This window comes from Denticeps clupeoides, chromosome 19 (genome assembly GCF_900700375.1).
Source record: "Denticeps clupeoides chromosome 19, fDenClu1.1, whole genome shotgun sequence".
In the NCBI taxonomy this organism is placed as follows: Eukaryota; Metazoa; Chordata; class Actinopteri; order Clupeiformes; family Denticipitidae; genus Denticeps; species Denticeps clupeoides.
The window spans coordinates 19,653,136-19,676,998 of record NC_041725.1 but is presented as its reverse complement, the minus strand read 5'-3'; the positions used below and the strand labels follow the sequence as shown (position 1 = coordinate 19,676,998).

At 51.5% G+C, this 23,863-nt stretch overlaps 1 protein-coding gene and 1 non-coding gene across 2 annotated transcripts; both read right to left on the bottom strand.

Moving 5' to 3' along the window:
* Window positions 1-1,211: 1,211 nt before the first annotated feature.
* LOC114769749 (desmocollin-2-like) lies at window positions 1,212-13,315 on the bottom strand. Its single transcript, XM_028963059.1, is given in 17 exon segments — window positions 1,212-2,317; window positions 2,399-2,692; window positions 2,865-2,974; window positions 3,074-3,307; window positions 3,922-4,143; window positions 5,957-6,099; window positions 6,252-6,499; window positions 6,598-6,684; window positions 6,686-6,784; window positions 6,946-7,080; window positions 8,381-8,535; window positions 9,378-9,522; window positions 9,586-9,741; window positions 9,867-9,971; window positions 10,094-10,290; window positions 10,385-10,475; window positions 13,207-13,315. Coding segments are annotated over 17 exon segments (2,667 nt in total). The 5' UTR covers window positions 13,243-13,315; the 3' UTR covers window positions 1,212-2,107.
* On the bottom strand, window positions 9,251-9,323 carry trnav-aac (transfer RNA valine (anticodon AAC)). Its single transcript has one exon. It is a non-coding gene; the product is annotated as a tRNA-Val (tRNA).
* Window positions 13,316-23,863: the final 10,548 nt, after the last annotated feature.

Here is a 23,863-nt window from a genome sequence, read left to right as displayed (position 1 = left end):
CATTCCACTGACTGGTGGCTCCAAACGAGCTGTAGCCTGAACCGACCAATCAGCACACAGCTGTAGTCGTAGCATCTGGACGGTTTACGAGGGATGTGAGGGGGTCGCACTGTGCAGGGCTGGACCTCGGAACTAAGTCCTGATTGAAAAGAGTTTGGTTTTAATATCAGAGCCAATGATGCGTGCCGATTGATCTCGACTATTGTAACTCTCTCCTGGCTGGAGCCTCCGCAGTCACCATAAAACCCCTCCAGATGGTTCAGAATGTGGCAGCCGCCTCATCTTCAACCAGCCTCTCCTCACCTCCCTCCACCGGCTCCCAGTAGCTGCTCGCATCGAGTTTAAATCCTTGATGCTGCCTACAGGGCCGTAAATGGAAGTTCTCCCTCTTACACCAACACACTACTAGCCAGATACACTCCTGCACGCCCTCTCAGATCCGCACACGAAACCAGACTAAAAATCCCCTCTTCACGGGGTCTCCGGTCCCAGTCGACTCCTTTGTGTTCTCCTTTGTTGTCCATGACTGGTGGGACAACTTGTCCTGCTCCATTCGACTAGCTGAGACTACTACCACCTTTAAGAAGCAGCTGAAAACCCACTTGTTCAAAAAGTATTTCACACTCACACACACAAATCATCCAGCACTTAACAATTCCCAGCGTGTTCTATACCTGACAAGTAAAGTAAAGTAAAGTAATGTAAAGTAAAGTAAAGTGATTGGTCAGAGTCCTCTGCCTTTCCCACACACGCTTATTGCTGGATGCAGATGCCTCATCATTGGCCAGATGGTGGTCCATCATGGATCAGGAGGTAGTTATACCATCCTGGACCGTCATTGGTTCATAACAGTTCCATACAAACATATTTACAGCCAGTAGTTACAGGGACAGTCCCCCCCTGGAGACACTCAGGGTTAAGTGTCCTGCTCAGGGACACGATGGTAGTAAGTGGGGTTGGAACCTGGGACTTTCTGCTCTTCTGGTTGGTAAGTTAGTGTGTTGTCTAATAGGTAATGTGGTGCCCAACTAGTCAGGTAGACAAATGGATGTGGTGCTGGACGTCACCACCGGCCGTCCCTTCCATTCTGTATCAGTTCCCGGGTTAATTATCTTGTTTGTGCTTCCAAAAAGTGATATGATGTTCATGAACGCTTTTGTTCTGATTCATTTGGTCTGATGTTCTGATGTATTCAGCAGCACTCAGAGTCCTGTAGTGAAAACTGCAGTTTATTAAATGCATGGACAGGAATGCGCTTCTTATCACAAATCACGTCAACAGTGCACGTCACTCCACACACCAACAAATGGAACGACCTGTAACCTCTGACCCCAAAGTCCAGGGTTAGGCAGAGACCAGAAAATATAAAAGTTTTCCTCATTCGTCCTGCTGCGACAGAGATGGTTGTGGGACTCGTACCACCGTCGGGGAGATCAAAGACCGGCTCTTGACCATGAGAAGACAGAAGAATAAATTATACTTCATGACTGAGATCCTACAAATCTGCTCCAGCACGCTCCGATGCGCGAGACGACCATTAACAGGAAGTAGCCAACAAGCCTCAGCATAGGAACTGCTGGACAGCCGTCCCGTCCCCAACGTCTAACGTAACGTGGACGGGAGGAGCAGGAAGTGTGAAGGAGTGTGAAGGTCCTAGATTATAAAATCACCTCATGTGTTTAATAGGTTCCAGTTTTTTGTACTGCGGTGTAAAAAAAGGCGAGTTTGAGGGTGCGAATCGTGCAACGTGGCCCGGTGCCGCGCGGGTGTAAAATGATTCAGATTTCCGTCAGTCTTAGAAAAGTCTTATAAAGTGTGTTTTGATTGATTTGTAAGCCGTTCTCGTCACTTCTTTACTTCCTCTGGACAGAGACATTCATGTGAGGAGGACCGTACTTCACACATCATTCGGAAGAAGTAAAAAAAAAACACACGTTGGTATAAAAAGGAAAAATTTTAGGTAGAAACTGCGAGCAAAAAAAAAAAATGTTTTTTTGTTATAGACATAATTTGTTAAAAAAAAGTCCAGCAATAACCAAACACACACGTTCATCCTGTGGAAGAATTATTAGAAGCCGCTCCTGATCCGGCTTGTTTCCGTCTCTCCTCACTCCCGCTCGCCCCGGTGGGTGCAGATGTGGGCCAGGGTCCGGAACTTGGGTCCCAGCGTGTCCAGGAAGTCCAGCGTCTCGTCTCCGCCCAGCTCGCTGCAGCAGCCCACGGAGCCTGCCGGCGAGCCCTCCCCCTCGTACCCATAATGCTTCAGCAGGTCTGCCGCATACCGATCTTCATCCTCCTCGCCGAAGTAGCCGATTTTCTGGTGGCACACACACACGGCGGTGGGTTTTAACCGCGATTGTCGGCGTCAGGTGAAGATTGGAAATTTCATCCAGCTCACCCTGTCCAAGTAAAGCTCGTTGGTCCTCCACGTTGCAAAGGCGTCAGAGTACTTCACGTAGCCGGTGTCGCCATAGAAACCGTCGCCGTAGTGAGCGGCCGTGCCGTACACGTTGTCGTGGTGGCCGGTGGCGCTGCTGAACTCGTGCCTCATCGTGTGGAAGCTGCTCTTCTGCAGGGTCTGGTGTCCACCGGGGAACGCTGTTGGGGAGGTGAGGGTGGTCTGCTCCGCGCCTCCCTTCACCAAACCATCGCGGTCCTCGCCGACAGGTGGCGCCACCCGCAGGTCAGACGTCTGGCGGACACAGACATCAAACACGCGGCACACTTAACCGGGAACATTCACCACCGATCTTCTCACCGCCACCTCCTCCCCTGAGAAGAGTCTCATCTGGCATTCTGTCATAATGTTCCACTCATATTCACTGTTTATGTGTGTGTGTGTGTGTGTGTGTGTGTGTTCCCACCACTTCCTCTCCCGGTGCCTCGGTGTTGGACTTCAGCAACATCCCTGCGCCGTTGTCGTCCAGGTAGAACTTCTCGCGCTTGGTGGTGCAGATGAAGATGAAGAGGAGAACTGCAGGGAGGAGAGAGAGAGGGAGGGATGTTCTGCTGTTTTGTGGGAAGTGGACGGTACGGTACGGGCGGTACGTGGGGTCACGCGGGCGCCACTCACAGAGTAAGAGCAGCAGGGCGAGGGCCAGCAGCATGGCCAGGACGGCACCCACGCCCAGAACCACCGACCGCCTCTGGGCAACACACTCCTCCGCTCCGGTGGTGCCCACACACTCGCACACCTTCACCCGCACCACCTGCTCTCCGCCCGTGCCCTGCCGGTCCTTCACCAGCAGAGGGACCTCGTACTCGCCCATCGGCATCGCCGTGGCCTGCTGCAGCACCACCGACGTGTCTGGAGGAACACGGTCAGAAAATGGGTCCTTTTCTCTACCATTTTATTCATAAACAACAAAACCTTCCGCATAATCGGGTCGAGGATTCATTTCCACACCGGACACGAGATAAAGCAGAAATATACTCGCTGTGACCTACATCTGCACGTACACTCCTCACCACCAGGAGGCAGCGTCGAGGCCACAAACCAAGTAAATCGATTATTTATTTATTTACAGCATTTACCAGGCGTCCTTATCCAGAGCGACTTACAATCAGTAGGTACAGGGACAGTCCCCCCGTGGAGCAACTTAGGGTCAAGTGTCTTGCTCAGGGACACGATGGTAGTAAGTGGGATTTGAACCTGGGTCTTCTGGTTCACAGGTGAGTGTGTTACCCACTAGGCTACCAACACCCTACCTGCATCTTAAAACCGGCATCTGTTCAGTGCAGATCTCTGCACACCAAAGAACGGCGGATACGGACCGCGGCTGTATGATCGTACATTTGTACGTAGTTAACGGCAAGTTGTATTTCTGCCTTAACCCAACTGGTCCATCAAAGTACTGGTTTTAGGGAAATAAAACATAATCCCGTTTATTAATCTCCCTGCGGTGCCATCGTCCGTCTCACCTTTCGCATCCTTCAGTTTCCATTTTCCCTCCGCCGCATCCCCGAGTTCAAAGGTGAAAGGTGCCGAGTACGGGTCATCGTCGATATCCTGTGCCTCCAAAAGGACCGAGCCCAACTGTCCCTCCTTCTCGCACAGGACCACGTAGGATTTGGGGAAAAACGGCACATTATCGTTGATGTCGTCAATAATGATCATCACCGTGCCGACGCCCGACTTCTTACCTGAGAGGAGGAGAAAACGACAGATCGTGGTTAATAACAAACATGCAAAGTCGATAAAACTCCGAACGTCAAGGGCGGGAAACGGCGTCCCCGCCTGTGCTGGGAGGTGGAGTGGACATGTACAACGTGGGAAACGGCTTTTTTTTTGGCTGTACTCGCCCGGTTCTCGTTCCCCCACAGCGTCCCTGACGTTCCCCCATTGGGCCGTACTCGCCCGGTTCCCCCACAGCGTCCCTGACGTTCCCCCATTCAGCCGTACTCGCCCGGTTCCCCCACAGCGTCCCTGACGTTCCCCCATTGGGCCGTACTCGCCCGGTTCCCCCACAGCGTCCCTGACGTTCCCCCATTGGGCCGTACTCGCCCGGTTCTCGTTCCCCCACAGCGTCCCTGACGTTCCCCCATTGGGCCGTACTCGCCCGGTTCCCCCACAGCGTCCCTGACGTTCCCCCATTCAGCCGTACTCGCCCGGTTCCCCCACAGCGTCCCTGACGTTCCCCCATTGGGCTGTACTCGCCCGGTTCCCCCACAGCGTCCCTGACGTTCCCCCATTGGGCCGTACTCGCCCGGTTCTCGTTCCCCCACAGCGTCCCTGACGTTCCCCCATTGGGCCGTACTCGCCCGGTTCCCCCACAGCGTCCCTGACGTTCCCCCATTGGGCCGTACTCGCCCGGTTCCCCCACAGCGTCCCTGACGTTCCCCCATTGGGCCGTACTCGCCCGGTTCCCCCACAGCGTCCCTGACGTTCCCCCATTGGGCCGTACTCGCCCGGTTCCCCCACAGCGTCCCTGACGTTCCCCCATTGGGCCGTACTCGCCCGGTTCCCCCACAGCGTCCCTGACGTTCCCCCATTCAGCCGTACTCGCCCGGTTCCCCCACAGCGTCCCTGACGTTCCCCCATTGGGCCGTACTCGCCCGGTTCCCCCACAGCGTCCCTGACGTTCCCCCATTCAGCCGTACTCGCCCGGTTCCCCCACAGCGTCCCTGACGTTCCCCCATTGGGCCGTACTCGCCCGGTTCTCGTTCCCCCACAGCGTCCCTGACGTTCCCCCATTCGGCTGCACTCGCCCGGTTCCCCCACAGCGTCCCTGACGTTCCCCCATTGGGCCGTACTCGCCCGGTTCCCCCCACAGCGTCCCTGACGTTCCCCCATTGGGCCGTACTCGCCCGGTTCTCGTTCCCCCCACAGCATCCCTGACGTTCCCCCATTGGGCCGTACTCGCCCGGTTCCCCCACAGCGTCCCTGACGTTCCCCCATTCGGCTGCACTCGCCCGGTTCCCCCACAGCGTCCGCGACGTTCCGCCATTTGGCCGTATTCGCCGGTTCTCGTTTGGTTCGAGTACGGGGTGTAAAATCGCAATATTGCGATTTATTCATTTGAGTTTATTCAAAACGCGATTTGGATTCGATTTCAATGTATCGCTCAGCCCTGCTTCTACTGTTAAAATGGTAAAAACGTACCGGCTACACCAGACGTTCAGAACAGGGTGTGGTTATTCCTCAGATTCTCTAACCCACATACCCCAAATGCCATGAGGGTCAAAGGTCAGAGACTGGACCTGCAGAGCATCTTCTCTCAAACCAGTTCCTCACATTTTGACAGCCAAAGAACCGTCCCGGGACCAGGAAAACTGGTAGCTGAAGGTCACCGTAACTTTACTGGGTTTCACCGCGAGCAGTTCTGACACTCTGTGACCGTGGCGAAGTTAAGTACAGTTTTATATTCCGTAATAGAAGCAATTTAATCAAACAGAATCACATCAGAATGAGATATTTGATGAATGAATTTGCGGTGGCGCGAGGCCGCAGCCGTACTCTCATCCACGGCTCGGACCGTCATGTTGTACGTCCCGTTGGACACGAACTTGGACTCTCGGTCGATGGTGTTGGTCGTCCGCAGCTCGCCGGTGTTTTCAGCCACGCGTATCCAGGACGCGGGCTCGGACTCTTCGTAGTACCTGACCGGACGGAAGAAAGGACAAGAGGAGCTTCTACTTCGGCTTCATCTGTTCACTTGGTTCTTCAAAACATTTCTCATTTTTAAATATCATTATATGATGAGGACATTTTAAGATCAGGACATATGAAGATTCTTCCAAAAGAAACTCACGTGATGCCGTTTCCGCTTTTGGTCTCAGGGTCGATGGCGGTGTACGTTCCAATCAGGGTTCCGTTGGGAACGTTCTCCTTCACTCGGAGCACCAGCAGCGGTGGGGAGAACTCAGGCCCTTCGTCCACGTTCCCCACCCGGACCTCCACAGGAACCGACCGCCAGGAGGCGCCGGTGCCCACCAGCGGCGCCACGTTCTGGGCGACCAGCTCCAGGGTCACAACGGCGCCCTTCTCATGGTCCAAAGGCTGGAACAGAGGAACCCGCGCTGCACGATCACAGATGTACGTACAGTTCCACAGACTACAATTCGCCCAAGGTGCAAACTATGCAGCTTAACACACACCTTGCTGACGTAGAGCAGAGCCTCGTTGGTTTTAGGGTCCGTTTCAACCCGGAAATTTCCATTCTGGTTCCCCTTGGTGATTTTAAAACACGGCCTGCCAGTTGGGCGTCCCCTCCAGATCCTTATCGTCCACCGGGATCCGCAGAATCAGCTTGTCTGCCTGGTTCTCCTCCACTGTGCCTTTGTACTGAGAGACAGGAGACAGGCAGAGATGGTCAGACCCACAGAGAAGTTTGAAGATTTGGTGGTGCAAGGATGGAGGTCTTGTGACCAGAGATCGTTTCAGATGTGACTGAAGGGCAGAAGACGAAGCATCAGCAGCAAAAACGGAAAATCTCGAATACACACAATTGTCTCTCTGAAAGTGGGCGGGTTGTCATTGATGTCCGTCAGCAGGATCGTCGCGGTTGACGTGGTCGACAAACCATCTGAAGCCCCTCCCATGTCTCGGAGCTCCACGGCAACAAAGAGTTTCGCTTGAGTCTGTAAGCACACAAGACGCACGGTGTGTGAAACATGATGAGTGACGTGTTTGCGTGTGATGTGATTTTTGAAACTGTGGACCTTATTGTCCCTGCGCTCTACAAGAGGGTGGCCGCGGTCCCTAATGTCACATCAGAACGCTTGAATTAAAGAACTGATAATCTGCATGTCAGTGTTGGTAGTGGGTGTGGTCACATTTGTGACATCCACTGACATCAATGAAATTTATTTCTCACAATCATTTACATTTACGGCATTTTCCAGACGCCCTTATCCAGAGCGACTTACAATCAGTACTTACAGGGACATTCCCCCCAAGGGGACAGTCAGGGTTAAGTGTCTTGCTCAGGGACACAATGGTAGTAAGCGGGATTTGAACCTGGGTCTTCTGGTTCATAGACGAGTGTGTTACCACTAGGGTGGTAGTAGCCTAGTGGATAAAACACTCGCCTATGAACCAGAAGACCCGGGTTCAAATCCCGCTTACTACCATTGTGTCCCTGAGCAAGACACTTAACCCTAAGTTGCACCAGGGGGACTGTCCCTGTAACTACTGATTGTAAGTCGCTCTGGATAAGGGCGTCTGATAAATGCTGTAAATGTAAATGTAAATGCTACTACTAGGCTACTACCACCCTACCACCCTACCACCCTAGTCACATACGGTCACATACAGTACGTCTCAACGGGCTTTGACAGGTCCTACAGTTGACACCCCAACACTAGACACAAGGAAAACTCGAAAAAAAAACTCTACGAGAGAGAAATAAAGGTGGGAAGAAACGTTGAGAAGGAGAGAGGGACGCCCGTCCAGGGTAGAGGGACCCTGCAACTGGGTAGAGGGACCCTGCAAGTGGTGTCAGTGAAGGGTTGGTGGTGATCTGTCCAAGAAAAGAAAAAGTCCAACAGAGGTGGAGGTAAATTGTGATTCAACGGGTCTGGAAGATTTAAAGCCGCTGTCCATAATGAGGAAGTGGGGTGTGTGAGAGCTGTCAATCATGTCTACAGGCTCCTCCCCTTCTGGGTGTCAGAAATCACATCTTACCAACAAACATTTCTGGGTAGGTAATTAGTTCCTAATCCACAACACACAGAGAACTATATATATACAATTTATATATATAATTATAATTATATAGAGAATTTCTAATACTCGCATTCATATTTATTTGTTCAGATTGTTTGATTTGTGTACTTTTTGTACTGTACTGTCGGTATGGGATTTTATTCTAGTTATTTCTTGTCTAATTTTCTCATTTTGCAGGTGTGGGATTAATAAAGGATGATTTCATGTGTGCACCTCTCGGTCCAGGGTGCTGGTTCTGGTGGTGATGACCCCGCTGAAGGAGTGTATGGTGAACAGCTCGGCGGAGGACAGGAGGGAGTATTTGATCTTGGTGTGCGACGTGTTGGGCTCGTCCCTGTCGGTGGCGTTGATCGTGCCGACCACAGTACCTGCGTCCACACAGACGGAACACAAAACAGCCCACATCAGCCTATGTAATCAATAATCAATATCCAATGGATATTTCATACAAGGCTCCTAGAACTTTGAGCTGGTTTGATACCGCAGTCTTCCGTCATTCTGCATGTCTGGGCAGCATTTTCCTTTTTTGCGAGAGGAAAAGTCCAAAAGACATTTAACCATCATGCATGTGTTATAAACTCATTATAAGCCCTGCCCCTTTTACACAATAAAAACAGCCGGAGGAAAGAAAGTAATCTGCACTAGTGTCTCACAGCGAATACCGCGCCTGGAAAACGGGCCTCAGAGAGAACACCACCGCAGCACGTTTCACGTCTAACGTCTCGCCATTTCTGGTCCAGATGAAGTCACATGAAATCAGAGATGAATCTTCTCCATCGATTCCTGTTTGAATGGCGCTTCATACAATTACGGGTCCATTTATATTAGCCAACTTGCAAAATAAAGTGATAAAGTGAAGTGATCGTCACTTGTGATACACAGCAGCACAGCACATGGTCCTCTGCATTTTACCCATCAGCCTGAGTGAGCAGTGGGCAGCCATGACAGGCGCCCAGGGAGCAGTGTGTGGGGGCGGTGCTTTGCTCGGTGGTAACTTGGCAGATCGGGATTCGAACCGGCAATCTTCTGATTATGGGGCCGCTTCCTTAACCGCTAGGCCACCACTGCCCCTAGAACGAGGTCTGTTTCTGCTCGGTACCGAACCGAGGACCTTTGGCGTGTTAGGCCAACGTTATAACCGCTACACCACAGAAACTCAAATGGCCCGATTGCTGTAGAACGAAAGGAGGATTCGAGTGTAAAATCTCACCGGGCGGAGACTGTTCCACCACAGTGAACTGCAGCCGCCCCGTCGCCACGGGCGCGTTGTCGTTGACGTCCTCGATGTGGACGGTGATGGGCAGCGGCAGGTCGGTCTCCTTGTGGGTGAACTTGTTGAAGACGCGGGCTGTGAACTGAAGGAAGGTTCTGGTTGGTCAGTGTTGCCGGGAGCGGCGCCTCGACTCGGCGCGACTCACCGTCAGCTGTGGAAACTCCTCGCGGTCCAGGGGGCGGAGCACGCTCAACATCCCGCTCAGCGTCTCCACCTTGAACACGTCCACTGGGTGCTGGTCCACCCCCGGGCCGCTGATGCGGTAATAAACCGTCTGGTTCTGGCTGGAGTCCGAGCCGATCTGATGGCAGGAGGGTCCAGCTTAGAGCTGTTAATCTTGGGTTCAAGTCGGGTTCGGTTCGCGGTAATAGTACCTATCCTTTCCGTATTCGTTTTTTTAAATGTCAGTATTTAGACCCAGCTCACCTGCTCCAGGTCTTTTGGGTACGGACCTGGCGTGTTCTCCTTCAGGTAGATGGGCGGAGGACTCCAACGCCTCCGAAAACGCTTCAGGACAGGAGCCTTGGGTGCCTGTTGAAACACACGGAATTCTGGGAACTATGGAGACAAGTTCTGCGGTCGGGTGGACAATTCATCCTTTCGTCAGCAATAATTTCACCACTCCAAATTGTGGGCGTGGCCTCCAGCCTCACCTCATCAGCGTGAGTCAGACTCACGTCCACCCTCCACTTCTGCTGACCCTGCTCGTGGGCCCACACACAGAACGACTTCCCCTCTGTGGTCACCCTGGTCACACGCCGCGTGACGATCGTCCCGTCCGACAGAACGGTGAAGTCCGGGTCACAGGCGGTGAAGAAGAGGACCTTCTGTCCACATGGGAAGAGATTCACTGAGGAAAAACACACACACACACACACACATTCCAGCATGGGGGTGTCAGGCTTGACGTGTGTGTGTGTGTGTGTGTGTGTGTGTTTCATTACCTCTGGATAGTACATAGCCAGCCTGAACCACAGCAGGAACCTCGACACGAATGTGAGGTGGAACACAGGCGAGAACCCACTGACAGAACACCTGAGAGAAGAGGAACAGACACAGATCTTCCATCAACTGTGCAGGTCTGAATGAAAACCTCGTCCCAGGACGTCCTCCAGGACCAGGATCAGGAAACGCCAGTCATTCATCATTAGGATGGTTAATAAACTCAAAACCCGCAGTCATATTACATATTACATTTCACGACATTCAGCAGCCAGCTCACAGCTTCTTCTCCTTCTCATGGTTCAGGGTGCTAGTAGCCTAGCGGGTAACACACTCGCACACCAGGAGACCCAGGTTCGAACCCCACTTACTACCATCGTGTCCCTGAGCAAGACACTTAACCCTGAGTGTCTCCAGGGGGGGACTGTCCCTGTAACTACTGATTGTAAGTCGCTCTGGATAAGGGCGTCTGGTAAATGCTGTAAATGTTCAGTGATGATGTCACCGCTCCACTCCGTCTTGGTACCAGGTTGTACTATGAATAAGCGCCGATGCACATGCCGTCTTCGTTATGCATTTATTTTCGTGTTGTGCAAGACTGAGGAAGAAACAGTCGCACCGGCACCGCTGGACGGACGCCACCCTACGCTGCCCGAGGGGTTAAAAACCCGTTTCAACTCCTAAACAATCAGCGCCGTCAATCACGTTGCCAGATATTTTGAGTTTCTTTGCCATGGACGCTGGCAGCCAGAATGGATAACATCTCAGGGGCCTGCGAAGGCTTGATCTTCACAGCCCACATCGCCGGGGTGCGGGGAATCTTGGGATAAGCGGGTCTGACACCGGGACAAGCAGAGCACGGGGACGGCGTTCCTGTCATCAGTGGGCATCGTGGCATTTTACTGGTAAATACGGTAAAATCACGTTCAGTGCCTGCACGGGTCATCTTCACACCGACATGTTTCTTACCAGGAGCCGCCGCGTGGAAACGCCCTTCAAGAGGGATTTAGATGAGGATTTAGCACGGGGTTTACGAGGACGAGCCACACCCAACACCACAGGCTGACCCCAACACGCACATTAAACCGGGACGGCCAGCGTCGGTAACGCTGCCCTGGTACGAAATACGAAATGGTTCAGATTTTCACCGCACTGAAGTCTGACTTCAAGATTTATAGAAAATAAAAACAGCCGGAGGAAGTAATCTGCACTAGTGTCTCACAGCGAATACATTTACATTTACAGCATTTACCAGACGCCCTTATCCAGAGCGACTTACAATCAGTAGTTACAGGGACAGTCCCCCCCTGGAGCAACTTAAGGTTAAGTGTCCTGCTCAGGGACACAATGGTAGTAAGTGGGATTTGAACCCGGGCGAATACTGCGCCGGGAAAGTAGTAGCTGGGAAAGTAGGTGGTAGTAGTCTAGTGGGTAACACACCTAACACACCTATGAACCAGAAGACCCGGGTTCGAATCCCACTTAATACCATTGTGTCCCTGAGCAAGACACTTAACCCTAAATTGCTCCGGGGGGGACTGTCCCTGTAACTACTGATTGTAAGTCGCTCTGGATAAGGGCGTCTGGTAAATGCAGTAAATGTAAAGCGGGCCTCAGAGAGAACACCACCGCAGCACGTTTCACGTCTAACGTCTCGCCATTTCTGGTCCACATGAAGGTCACATGAAATCAGAGATGAATCTTCTCCATCGATTCCTTCATACAATTACGGGCCCATTTATATCAACCAAGCAAAAAGGATTGGAGTGGCGCTCTGGATAAAGGCCGTAAACGTAGCTGAACGCTCCGACCGCAGGAGCGAGGATCTTCAGCGCTGGGCTCGCTTCTGCTCTTCGATCCTGAATTTTATTTGCACCGTAACAGGTGAGCAACTGTAAGTGTGTGTGTGTGTGTGTGTGTGTGTTCTCAGCACAAAGGCTTCTTTATCAAACACCTCAGCAATGTAACCAGGGAGATAAGATATGAATTCTGTTATGTATGAGGTGTGTGTTGTTCTTCACACACACACACACACACAGCAACACACACACACACCCACACACACCCCTGCTCACTGGCAGCAGCACACGTTCTGTTCAGCAGGAACAACAGTAAATCCCAGCAGGACGCCCCGCCCTGTCTTCTGATCTGAATTTCCATCTTCCTTCTTATTATATTGTTATTATATTGTTATTATATTAATATTCGCCCGATCAGCTGCAGAACTTCAGATGCACGGTGACGTCTGCCTGATTTCCCGTCTTCTGAGACTCAGTTCTCAACCGCAGGCCTTTCTGCAGGAAGCAGGTCTCACGTAAACAATGGAAAAGTGAAGGAAGTTTGTCTGGTAACCACACACACACACACACACACGCACACACCGCAGGCCATATTTAACCAGCAGTCCAACCCTTCACTTCCACAAACAAGTGGCACCAAACCACTAATGGAAGTCGGTCAACACATTCCTGCTGATGAAGTGAGAACATTCCAGCAGTTTAACCAGAACGAACACGTGCAACAAAGTAACCAGACACACACACACACACACACACACACACACAGCGCCAGATTAATCATTCATTAACAGCTCAAACGCAGCAGATGACAGGACAAGTTCTTCTAACCAGAACTGAACCAGTCGGTAAAGAAGTCCAGGTATCTGCACCATTCAGGGGTGTGTGTGTGAGTGTGTGTGTGTGTGTGTGTGTGAGTGTGTGTCGCTTCCCTCCATTAAAACAAACAGCTTCGACGCTAAAGTTCCAAAACCTGGATCCGAACCGAACCGAACCGAAGCTCCATTCCGGAACCCAGTTTGACTCACCGCGCTCAGCAGGACGCTGCCGCTCAGGAGCCGCATGTCGGAGCCGCTGCGCCGGGATCCGGGATCTGAAGTCCCGCTGCAGCCGTCCGGTCCGCCCCGCCGAGAGAAACTTTCCAGCGCAGGAGGAGGCGGGGCCTCGGCCGGACTCCTCCCACCTCACTGGCTTCCGGTCTGACCCTACGTGCGTGTAGGAGTGTGAGGGTCACCGGTAGGGTGGAGGTAGGGAGGAGTAAGGTGGAGGAGAACAGTGCGTCTGTGTGTGTGTGTGTAGGAGTGTGATGGTCACCAGTGGGGTGGAGGTAGGAAGGTCTCAGTGTGTGTGTGTGTGTGTGTGTGTGTGTGTGTGTGTGTGGTGTGTAGGAGTGTGAGTGTGTAGGAGTGTGATGGTCACCAGTAGCGTGGAGGTCTCAGTGTGTGTGTGTGTGTGTGTGTGTGTGTGTAGGAGTGTGAGTGTGTAGGAGTGTGATGGTCACCAGTAGGGTGGAGGTAGCAAGGTCTCAGTGTGTGTGTGTGTGTGTGTGTGTGTGTAGGAGTGTGAGTGTGTAGGAGTGTGATGGTCACCAGTAGCGTGGAGGTAGGGAGGTCTCAGTGTGTGTGTGTGTGTGTGTGTGTAGGAGTGTGAGTGTGTAGGAGTGTGATGGTCACCAGTAGGGTGGAGGTAGCAAGGTCTCAGTGTGTGTGTGTGTGTGTGTGTGTGTGTGTGTAGGAGTGTGAGTGTGTAGGAGTGTGATGGTCACCAGTAGCGTGGAGGTAGGGAGGTCTCAGTGTGTGTGTGTGTATGTGTGTGTGTGGGGGGGGGGGGGGGGGGGGGGGGGGGGGAGACATAATGGGAGACCAGGCGTCTTGGTTCTAGAAAGGTCTTAGGATGGCTCCACCCTACCTGTGGCCCTGTGGCATGGAGCCGATATGAATGCTGGGAATCCTGACCGGAGAACCAGGGAACCAACGAAACCAGCGACTCTTGATTTATGCAAATAGACTCATTTAATTCTTTAATGTTTGGGAGAGTTCATATAACGTCCATTTTACTGCTCTGTACTCTGTACATGGGGTAAAAGACAGTAAAACCGTGACGTTCATCATGCTGGCGGATGTGCAACACACACCTGAACTCAGCCGTCGGTGTGTCACCGTGATAAGCAGCGGTGCATGCTCCGCCCCTCCTGCAAACACACAACCTGCATCTGTCTCTGTGTTTGTGGTCAGTAGAGACAAATACCACGGTGACAGAACAAATACGTGTGTGTGTGTGTGTGTGTGAGTGTGAGACACACAGAGAGAGAGAGAGAGAATGTCCGCCATCACCAGGGCATTCTAACACACCCATCACAGATAACAGCTCCCTGGCGCAGTTATTAATAACAGCAGCTCCGCCATCATCGGGATGGTCGAGGGTCTAAACCATTCTGTTAAATTCTGCGCGCACACACACACACACACACACACACACAGAGTCATTGCTCGAGTATGTCAATTAGGTGCACTGTAGAAAAAGTAATGTGTGTGTGTGTGTGTAGATAATCTGACACACCACTGTGACTGTGTGTTTGTGTGTGTGTCATCAGTACAGCTTTCTCACCCTCTCTCCATCATGCGTGAACACACACACACACACACACACACACACACACACACACATTCTCCCTCTCTGCTGGGGGAGCTGATCAGCAAATCCGCGGCCCAGCATGATGTCACATTACCGCACGCTTTCACACACATCTGCGAGAGCCACACCCATGCCTGTGAATGTGTGTGTGCGCCTGGGTGTGTGTTTTGTACATTTCTCCCACATGGGGGCGCCCTGCTGTTGATAAAACATTGATTCAAATATGACTGCGCAGTCGCAGATAAGAACTGCAGCGCTTCAGTCACATGACTCACTGCTGCCAGGCTGGTAGAGCAATTTCAGCTGTGTGTGTGTGTGTGTGTGTGTGTGTGTATGTGTGTTTACATAAATGTGCCTGAATTCCATTTCCAATATATGAGTCCTAACACAAGTACACACAGCAGCGGCGTTCCTCTACTTCCTGTCCGAGAGCACAGGAAACAGGAAGTTACACATACGTCTGTACAAGGGGGGTCTGTGTGTGAGGGTTATATATGTGGCAGTCGGGTGTGTCCAGTGACCCTGTGGTGCCCTCACAGTCACCTTACATTTACATTTACAGCATTTACCAGACGCCCTTATGCAGAGCGCCTTACAATCAGTAGTTACAGGGACAGTCCCCCCCTGGAGACACTCAGGGTTAAGTGTCCTGCTCAGGGACATGATGGTAGTAAGTGGGGTTTGAACCTGGGTCTTCAGGTTCATAGAGTGTGTTACCCACTAGACTACTACCACCCTTATCACCCTACTTGTGGAGCAGCTTGGTCTTGTGAAGGTCTGCTCACCCCCTGCTTTCATCTCAGTCAAAACCACATTTTTCTGGTTTCGTTTCTGTTACATTCCTTCCGTCTCCGGAATTTTACTGTTGTTTTCGTTGTAAGAGGCAAGAGACGATTTCGGCTTCATCACTGACCATTAATGAGAATTCGAGATTTCAGTTCGTACGTTTTAAATCTTCACCGCTTCTGGCAACAAAGTGCACGTTTGTCTTCCCTGGACTTGTCTGAATTGAGGAATTCCGAGTGAAAAGAGCCACAGACCCCGATTACTCCGGTTTCTGGGTCACGCCAAGCTGACCTCGGGTGTCCTGTGTCCCAGCACTCTAGTGTGTGTGTGGGCGTGTCATATTTCACTCGGGCCTGTTCCCATGGCGAGGACTGCTTTCGTTTCAATGAGAGAGCGAAAGGCACAGAAACGGAGGGAGGGAGAAAGAGAAAGGAATGAGGCATGGCCTCAGCGAACAAAGGGAGCGAGGATGAGAGACGGAGAGATAAGTGGACGTATGATGGTTATCAGCGTTTCAGTCACATGACCATGACCGAGTCCTCTACCCGATCGCCACCATTAACTTCTTTACGGAGACTGTCCACGTTTCAGTCAGGTGACCAGGTGACCGAGTCCTCTACCCGATCGGCACCATTAACTTCGTTACGGTGACCGTCCACGTTTCAGTCAGGTGACCAGGTGACCGAGTCCTCTACCCGATTGCCGCCATTAACTTTGTTACGGTGACGTCCATGTTTCAGTCACATGACCATGACCGAGTCCTCTACCCGATCGCCGCCATTAACTTCATTACGGTGACCGTCCATGTTTCAGTCACGTGACCAGGACCGAGTCCTCTACCCGATCGCCGCCATTAACTTGGTCACGGTGACCGTCCACGTTTCAGTCAGATGACCAGGTGGCCGAGTCCTCTACCCGATCGCCGCCATTAACTTTGTTACGGTGACCGTCTATGTTTCAGTCAGGTGACCATGACCGAGTCCTCTACCTGATCGCCGCCATTAACTTCATTACGGTGACCGTCCATGTTTCAGTCACGTGACCAGGACCGAGTCCTCTACCCGATCGCCGCCATTAACTTGGTCACGGTGACCGTCCACGTTTCAGTCAGATGACCAGGTGGCCGAGTCCTCTACCCGATCGCCGCCATTAACTTTGTTACGGTGACCGTCTATGTTTCAGTCAGGTGACCATGACCGAGTCCTCTACCCGATCGCCGCCATTAACTTCGTTACGGTGACCGTCCACGTTTCAGTCAGGTGACCAGGTGACCGAGTCCTCTACCCGATCGGCGCCATTAACTTCTTTACGGTGACCATCCATGTTTCAGTCAGGTGACCAGGTGACCAAGTCCTCTACCTGATCACCACCATTAACTTCCTTACGGTGACCGTACACGTTTTAGTCAGGTGACCAGGTGACCGAGTCCTCTACCTGATCACCACCATTAACTTTGTTACGGTGACGTTCATGTTTCAGTCAGGTGACCAGGTGACCGAGTCCTCTACCTGATCACCACCATTAACTTTGTTACGGTGACGTTCATGTTTCAGTCAGGTGACCAGGTGACCGAGTCCTCTACCTGATCACCACCATTAACTTCCTTACGGTGGCTGTACACGTTTTAGTCAGGTGACCAGGTGACCGAGTCCTCTACCTGATCACCACCATTAACTTTGTTACGGTGATGTTCATGTTTCAGTCAGGTGACCAGGTGACCGAATCTTCTACCCGATCGCCGCCATTAACTTCATTGCGGTCACTGTCCACGTTTCAGTCAGATGACCAGGTGGCCGAGTCCTCTACCCGATCGGCACCATTAACTTCGTTACGGTGACCGTCCATGTTTCAGTCACGTGACCAGGACTGAGTCCTCTACCCGATCGGCGCCATTAACTTTGTTACGGTGACGTCCACGTTTCAGTCAGGTGACCAGGACTGAGTCCTCTACCTGATCGGCGCCATTAACTTTGTTACGGTGACGTCCACGTTTCAGTCAGGTGACCAGGACCGAGTCCTCTACCTGATCGCCGCCATTAACTTTGTTACGGTGACCGTCCACGTTTCAGTCAGGTGACCAGGACCGAGTCCTCTACCTGATCGCCGCCATTAACTTTGTTACGGTGACCGTCCACGTTTCAGTCAGGTGACCAGGACCGAGTCCTCTACCCGATCGGCACCATTAACTTCGTTATGGTGACCGTCCATGTTTCAGTCAGGTGACCAGGACCGAGTCCTCTACCTGATCGGCGCCATTAACTTCGTTACGGTGGCCGTCCACGTTTCAGTCAGGTGACCAGGACCGAGTCCTCTACCTGATCGGCGCCATTAACTTCGTTACGGTGACCGTCCACGTTTCAGTCACATGACCATGACCGAGTCCTCTACCCGATTGCCGCCATTAACTTCTTTACGGTGACCATTCATGTTTCAGTCAGGTGACCAGGTGACCGAGTCCTCTACCTGATCACCACCATTAACTTTGTTACGGTGACGTTCATGTTTCAGTCAGGTGACCAGGTGACCGAATCTTCTACCCGATCGCCGCCATTAACTTCATTGCGGTCACTGTCCATGTTTCAGTCACATGACCAAGACCGAGTCCTCTACCCGATCGCCGCCATTAACTTCGTTACGGTGACCGTCCACGTTTCAGTCAGATGACCAGGTGGCCGAGTCCTCTACCCGATCGGCACCATTAACTTCGTTACGGTGACCGTCCATGTTTCAGTCACGTGACCAGGACTGAGTCCTCTACCTGATCGGCGCCATTAACTTTGTTACGGTGACGTCCATGTTTCAGTCAGGTGACCAGGACCGAGTCCTCTACCTGATCGGCGCCATTAACTTTGTTACAGTGACGTCCATGTTTCAGTCACGTGACCAGGACTGAGTCCTCTACCTGATCGACGCCATTAACTTTGTTACGGTGACGTCCACGTTTCAGTCAGGTGACCAGGACCGAGTCCTCTACCTGATCGGCGCCATTAACTTTGTTACAGTGACATCCACGTTTCAGTCACGTGACCAGGACTGAGTCCTCTACCTGATCGGCGCCATTAACTTCGTTACGGTGACCGTCCACGTTTCAGTCACGTGACCAGGACTGAGTCCTCTACCTGATCGGCGCCATTAACTTCGTTACGGTGACGTCCACGTTTCAGTCAGGTGACCAGGACCGAGTCCTCTACCTGATCGGCGCCATTAACTTTGTTACAGTGACGTCCACGTTTCAGTCACGTGACCAGGACCGAGTCCTCTACCTGATCGGCGCCATTAACTTCGTTACGGTGACCGTCCACGTTTCAGTCACGTGACCAGGACTGAGTCCTCTACCTGATCGGCGCCATTAACTTCGTTACGGTGACGTCCACGTTTCAGTCAGGTGACCAGGACCGAGTCCTCTACCTGATCGGCGCCATTAACTTTGTTACGGTGACCGTCCACGTTTCAGTCAGGTGACCAGGACCGAGTCCTCTACCTGATCGGCGCCATTAACTTTGTTACGGTGACCGTCCACGTTTCAGTCAGGTGACCAGGACCGAGTCCTCTACCCGATCGGCACCATTAACTTCGTTATGGTGACCGTCCATGTTTCAGTCACGTGACCAGGACTGAGTCCTCTACCTGATCGCCGCCATTAACTTTGTTACGGTGACCGTCCACGTTTCAGTCAGGTGACCAGGACCGAGTCCTCTACCCGATCGGCACCATTAACTTCGTTATGGTGACCGTCCATGTTTCAGTCACGTGACCAGGACTGAGTCCTCTACCTGATCGGCGCCATTAACTTCGTTACGGTGACGTCCACGTTTCAGTCAGGTGACCAGGACCGAGTCCTCTACCTGATCGGCGCCATTAACTTCGTTACGGTGGCCGTCCACGTTTCAGTCAGGTGACCAGGACCGAGTCCTCTACCTGATCGGCGCCATTAACTTTGTTACGGTGACGTTCATGTTTAAGTCAGGTGACCAGGTGACCGAGTCCTCTACCTGATCACCACCATTAACTTTGTTACGGTGACGTTCATGTTTAAGTCAGGTGACCAGGTGACCGAGTCCTCTACCCGATCGCCGCCATTAACTTCATTGCGGTCACTGTTCATGTTTCAGTCAGGTGACCAGGACCGAGTCATCTACCCGATCGCCGCCATTAACTTTGTTACGGTGACCGTCCACGTTTCAGTCAGGTGACCAGGACCGAGTCCTCTACCTGATCGGCGCCATTAACTTTGTTACGGTGACCGTCCACGTTTCAGTCAGGTGACCAGGACCAAGTCCTCTACCTGATCGGCGCCATTAACTTTGTTATGGTGACGTCCATGTTTCAGTCAGGTGACCAGGACCGAGTCCTCTACCTGATCGCCGCCATTAACTTTGTTACGGTGACCGTCCACGTTTCAGTCAGGTGACCAGGACCGAGTCCTCTACCCGATCGGCACCATTAACTTCGTTATGGTGACCGTCCATGTTTCAGTCACGTGACCAGGACTGAGTCCTCTACCTGATCGGCGCCATTAACTTTGTTACGGTGACCGTCCACGTTTCAGTCAGGTGACCAGGACCGAGTTCTCTACCAAATCGCCGCCATTAACTTCTTCTCGGTGACTGTCCATTTTTCAGTCAGTTGACAAGGACCAAGTCCTCTACCAAATCGCCGCCATTAACTTCTTCACGGTGACTGTCCATTTTTCAGTCACGTGACCTGGACCAAGTCCTCTACCTGATAAGCAGGTCCAGATTAGGACCCCAACTCTCTCTCGGATCAGATGACTATCAGGCTGCAGCTCGCTTTCAGGGTCACTGGGACGCTGCTGGATTCTCTCCATCACCGACGGACCACTGGATGATGTCCGGCTTATTCGCAGGCAGCGAGTCGGTGGTGTGATGTTGTTGCACCAAAAGTTCACATGGTTGATGGGAGAGAAGAAGAGGTGAGGAGATCCACACAGCACACCTCAGTGGAGAAAGCAGCTTTTTCATTTTTCTGACACTAGATGGCGCCACGGGCCTCCAGTTTTCCCGCAGCTGCAGCGCAACAGAACTGGTTCTGCAGTCTTGTAACAGCCCTGAGGCGTGTGTGTCAGTCTGTGTGTGTTTCTTTGTTCTCGCTGCTCTGGAGACGTAAACAGTTCCTGTAAGCTGGATCAGTGTGTTCTCGATTCACCTCTCCTCACCCGCCCCAGTTTCTGGCAGACTGACGCTGCCTCACTCAACATGACACACTTACGTTCTTCAGATACACTCCAACAGAGTTCTCCTCCCGAAGGCTGAACAACAACAACATCAACATTTATTTCTTACAAAGCCCATAGTCACATACAGTACGTCTCAATGGGCTTTGACAGGTCCTGAAGTTGGCCCCCCCCCCCCACACTTGACCCTTCTGCACACAAGGAAAAACTCGGAAAAAAAACTCTAGTAGAGAGAAAAAAAAGGTGGGAAGGAACGTTGGGAAGGAGTGATACAGAGAGGGACCCCCTTCCAGGGTAGAGTGAGCCTGCAAATTGTGTCAGAGCAGGGCTGGTGATCATTTGTCCAATAAGAGAAAACGTCCTACAGTTGTAGAGGTGGAGAAGCCCAGGATGTACTCCAGCATCATTACATGTCCATTATGGTGTTACTGTCCATTTAGAGATCCCTGAAGCTGTAGTTGTAACGGTGGTGGTGGCTGTGGTGACCCTCTGGTTTGTTTCATGGTATGTCCTTGTTAAGCAGTTGTCAGGAACCAGGATTTATCTGCTGGTCTCTTCACTGGGGTCTGCCAGTAGTCTGGGTGCTTGATTTCGTGTCTCGGAGAAAAACAAACAGAAGCAGCGGCAGACGGTTGCACTGTACGACCGATACTGAAATATGTGGTTATAGTGGTATATTGGTGCTACAGTGGCCCGGTACCCTAACTAGGACAGCCCAACTAGGGTGAATTTAACACTGTCTGTGTCTAACAGGGGGACTCTGTGATAAAGTGGACTTTATAATTGACACTGTGTCAAAGTGAAGTGAAATGAGGGTCTAGGACAAAAAGCCAGAGAAAACACTGAGACTGTGTCTGAGTCCCGGACACTGACAGGCAGGCCGTTCCACAACTGCGGAGCTCTATAGGAGAAGGATCTGCTCCCAGCTGTGACCTTCTGCACCTTTGGTACCAGTAGTGACCCCGCACCCATTGATCAAAGAAGGCGTGGCGGGTTGTAAAGAACTAAAAGTTCACTCAGGTACTATGGGACGAGACCATTTAGAGCTTTATAGGTTAAAAGTAGGATTTTGTAGTCAATCCTAAATTTGATGGGTAACCAGTGCAGTGATTGTAAGACTGGGGTGACGTGGTCAAATTTCCTGGTTCTGGTTAGAACTCTGGCTGCAGCATTCTGTACTAGCTGGAGTTTACTCATGCACCTACTAGAGCATCCAGACAGTAATGCATTGCAGTAATCTAACCTTGATGTTATAAATGCATGGACCAACTTTTCTGCATCATGCATTGAAATAATATTTCTTATTTCTGCAATATTTCTAAGGTGAAAAAATGCTATTCTAGTGACATTATCTACATGCAAATCAAATGAGAGACCTGCATCAATGATGACACCTAGATCCTTCACTTCAGTACTTGGTGAGATAGAAAGGCTATCCAGGGTTATGATGTAGTCAGACAGCTTATGTCTGCTTGAGACCCAAGTACGAGAGCCCTGTAACTACTGTCGCTCTGGATAAGGGCGTCTGGTAAATGCCATAAATGTAAATGTCAAATTTAACATTAATAATAGGAGTTCCCTACTGAAGAACCAGTGGGTCAATACATTTTTTTCAGGAAACATGTTTGACGACGTCATTTCCACGAATGTTCCCTCAACTTCTATAGGCCGCTCTCCTCCTCGTCCCGCCTCTCTCCTCCTCATTAGCATTTAAAGCTACAGACACCAGAATGGCACGTCTTGGGAAATCTCATTGTGGGACTGGATCAAAGTGGCTGTAATTCTGCACCGAGAGACTTCAGATACAGAATTAGGGGACCAACAATAAACACAAAAAAAACAGTGAGCTACATTTCTGTCATCATGGACGGTTCTTCATTACTCATGTTGTACAGTCTGAAAGCGTGTGTGGGTGAGTATGTAGGAGAGAGAGAGTGATGCTCCAGCACACGCCCAGCCCCACCCTGAATTTCTGCTTTTGTGTGCTAGACAGTAATCACCATGGTGACTCATGGCTCTGCACTGGGTGAGTGTGAGAGAGAGAGAGAGAGAGAGAGAGAGAGAGGGAGAGGGAGCTCAGACAGGTGTGTCTGTAATGCACTCCCGTCTGATGTTCTCACACCTTGACGCAGGCCTGTTCTCTCCTTCCTTCTGTTCCAACATCGGGCAGGAGACAACTTGCAGGAAGAGCGAGAAGACGAGTAGAGAAGAAAGACAGAGAGGTTCAGAAAGAATGACTCACCCCCTCTTCTGTCCCCTCAAGCAGAGAGAGACACACACACACACACACATTACAGACTCACTTCTCCTCATGGTCTGCACACTACGCAGGTGTGTGTTTGGGTGTGTGTGTAAGAACCAGGGGGACTGTCCCTCTAACTCCCGATGAGAAGTCGCTCTGGATAAGGGCGTCTAAACCGCGATAATGTGCAGGAGCCCGTAACGTCCCATAAACTGGAGAAAGAGGGTGGGAGAGAAACAGGAGGAGTTTTCTGTTGTCTGGACCTCTGTGTGACCTCTCATCCAACCTCAAAACCCCTCAATGGTCGCCATCTTGGAATGTAAGAAGAAGGTGCTGGCGGGTGATAATTACAGACATCACATTCCCAGGTCAAACTTTATGGGACATGATGTACATCATTTTTTTTGAGGGAGCGGCTTTTGGTGGGATGCCTGAGGCGATGTCGCCGCTGACGATCACAATAATAATAAAGAGCTTGTTTTGCATGATTATATTACCCATTATCTTCTACAACAGGTTCACCAGAAGGGCCTTTTTAAACACACGCAAGGTCGGGCTGCTACGCCAACTTCACTTTAAAGCGTGAGAGGAAAATTGTGCATCAGTGTCGAATTCCCACAAAACAGAAGGAGTTTGCAGAGGAGCCTGTTGCAGCTTGTTGTTCGCCTCGCTGCTGACCAGGACGGAGCAGAGGCGCCTGTACACACATTTTTTAATAGACAACAACACGCGTAATATTTACATTTTACATTTACAGTATTTACCAGACGCCCTTATCCAGAGCGACTTACAGTCAGTAGTTACAGGGACAGTCCCCCCCCGGAGACAC